The sequence below is a fragment of the Nansenia antarctica genome (genome assembly GCF_963989245.1).
Source record: "Nansenia antarctica genome assembly, chromosome: 3".
In the NCBI taxonomy this organism is placed as follows: Eukaryota; Metazoa; Chordata; class Actinopteri; order Argentiniformes; family Microstomatidae; genus Nansenia; species Nansenia antarctica.
Window position 1 is genome coordinate 71,283,039 of NC_137688.1, and position 2,498 is coordinate 71,285,536.

Genomic DNA, 2,498 nt, shown 5'->3' on the forward strand with positions numbered 1-2,498 from the left:
TAACATGAGCACATAGAACACAGAGTTAACAACAGATAACATGAGCACATAGAACACAGAGTTAGCAACAGATAACATGACACATAGAACACAGAGTTAACAACAGATAACATGACACATAGAACACAGAGTTAACAACAGATAACATGAGCACATAGAACACAGAGTTAACAACAGATAACATGACACATAGAACACAGAGTTAACAACAGATAACATGACACATAGAACACAGAGTTACCAACAGATAACATGTCACATAGAACACAGAGTTAACAACAGATAACATGACACATAGAACACAGAGTTAACAACAGATATTAACAACACATTCAAAAGTGGAGAGTGAGGGTGAGTCTCTGACGTGTGAGACACTGTCATGAGGCCCAACAGTATCATGGTGCAGAGATTCAGTTGTGTGTTGTTTAGGTTGAACATCGGTTGAGGGAGAGAGTTCCAGAGGCGGGGTGCTGCTCGTGAGAAAGCACTGTCTCCGAAGCCTTTGAGTTTGGAGGGTGGGACAGTGAGGGAACAGTGGATGAGGATCTGAGGGTACGGGTAGGGCGGTGGGGGAGAAGGAGGTCAGTCAGGTAAGGGGGGTATATGGTACTGTATACGTTCTGCTCACATAGTAAACACGTATCTGAACTCAACTGACGGACACATATTTAGCCGAGGGTCGTATTGAAAGAGGCGTTAGCGGACAGTAGAGTGGTGGAATCAGCTGTTATTGTTTGATCTATTGAGTATCTATTGATAGTAATAATTTCAACACTGGACCAGGAGAGTTGTGGATCTGCTCAGGTTTGCAAACTGTTGATGGCCCAAAAAGGGCCTGAAAACAAAGACAATTATCAATGATCATGGCAGCTAACATTAGAGGGGGGGATAGCGCTAGCACTAATGATGCTAAATGGATATCACTAGTTAGTAAGTAGCGGCATCCCTGACCGTAACACCTGCATAATTACTTTGAAAACAGTTATGTTTATTTGTTAAGTTATTTAAACAGCAGCGGAGTTTAGCAGGCAGGAAGAGTAGTTAGCTCGCACATCATGTGACTTGGATGAGGACCCCTCCCTTTTTTGTGCACAATTCACATGGATGAGTTATTTTCAGGTAAAAAAGGCAAATTTATCAGAAAGGTGACAAGTTTGCACCCCTGTCTGCTGCTTGTTGTCTGGTTGCCTAGCGGCAGAGTGGTGAAGATGCAGGTGGTGCAGGAGAGCAGCAGGAGACCAGAGGACATCTCAGCCGTGTACGAGCTGAGGGAGAAGCTGGGAGAGTGAGTAGAGTGTTCTAACAACACCAGTATGGTTGTGTTCTAACAACACCAGTATGGTTGTGTTCTAACAAACTAACACCAGCATGGTTGTGTTCTAACAACACCAGTATGGTTGTGTTCTAACAGGCTAACACCAGTATGGTTGTGTTCTAACAGGCTAACACCAGTATGGTTGTGTTCTAACAGGCTAAGCCCAGTATGGTTGTGTTCTAACAGGCTAACACCAGTATGGTTGTGTTCTAACAGGCTAACACCAGCATGGTTGTGTTCTAACAAACTAACACCAGTATGGTTGTATTCTAACAGAGTAACACCAGTATGGTTGTGTTCTAATAACACCAGTATGGTTGTGTTCTAACAGGCTAACACTAGTATGGTTGTGTTCTAACAGACTAACACCAGTATGGTTGTGTTCTAACAGACTAACACTAGTATGGTTGTGTTCTAACAGACTAACACTAGTATGGTTGTGTTCTAACAGACTAACACCAGTATGGTTGTGTTCTAACAGACTAACACCAGTATGGTTGTATTCAGGCTAAAACCAATATGGTTGTGTTCTAACAGAGTAACACCAGTATGGTTGTGTTCTAACAGAGTAACACCAGTATGGTTGTGTTCTAACAACACCAGTATGGTTGTGTTCTAACAACGCCAGTATGGTTGTGTTCTAACAGACCCAGTATGGTTGTGTTCTAACAGACCCAGCATGGTTGTGTTCTAACAGACCCAGCATGGTTGTGTTCTAACAGACCCAGTATGGTTGTGTTCTAACAGACCCAGCATGGTTGTGTTCTAACAGACCCAGTATGGTTGTGTTCTAACAGACCCAGCATGGTTGTGTTCTAACAGACCCAGTATGGTTGTGTTCTAACAGACCCAGTATGGTTGTGTTCTAACAGACCCAGTATGGTTGTGTTCTAACAGACCCAGTATGGTTGTGTTCTAACAGACCCAGTATGGTTGTGTTCTAACAACACCAGTATGGTTGTGTTCTAACCCCAGCATGGTTGTGTTCTAACAGGCTAACACCAGTATGGTTGTGTTCTAACCCCAGCATGGCTGTGTTCCAGGGGCTCGTTCTCCGAGGTGAGGGTGGCTCAGCACCGGTGTTCCCTCAGACTTGTAGCGGTCAAGGTCATCCACAAGAGGGCGCTGGCGGGCAGGGAGGCCATGCTGGAGAACGAGATCGCAGTCCTGCGCAGGTCAGTGT

General features: G+C 44.4%; 1 protein-coding gene across 1 annotated transcript in view; it reads left to right on the plus strand.

The window, feature by feature from the left end:
• Window positions 1-1,208: 1,208 nt before the first annotated feature.
• The window catches only part of pnck (pregnancy up-regulated nonubiquitous CaM kinase), a gene marked incomplete at both ends in the record, with an annotated part of 6,575 nt that continues 5,285 nt past the window's right edge, over window positions 1,209-2,498 (plus strand). The window contains 2 exons of the mRNA XM_080527514.1: window positions 1,209-1,285; window positions 2,359-2,490. Coding sequence (XP_080383640.1) covers window positions 1,209-1,285; window positions 2,359-2,490 — 209 coding nt within the window. The remainder of the gene's footprint in view (window positions 1,286-2,358; window positions 2,491-2,498) is intronic.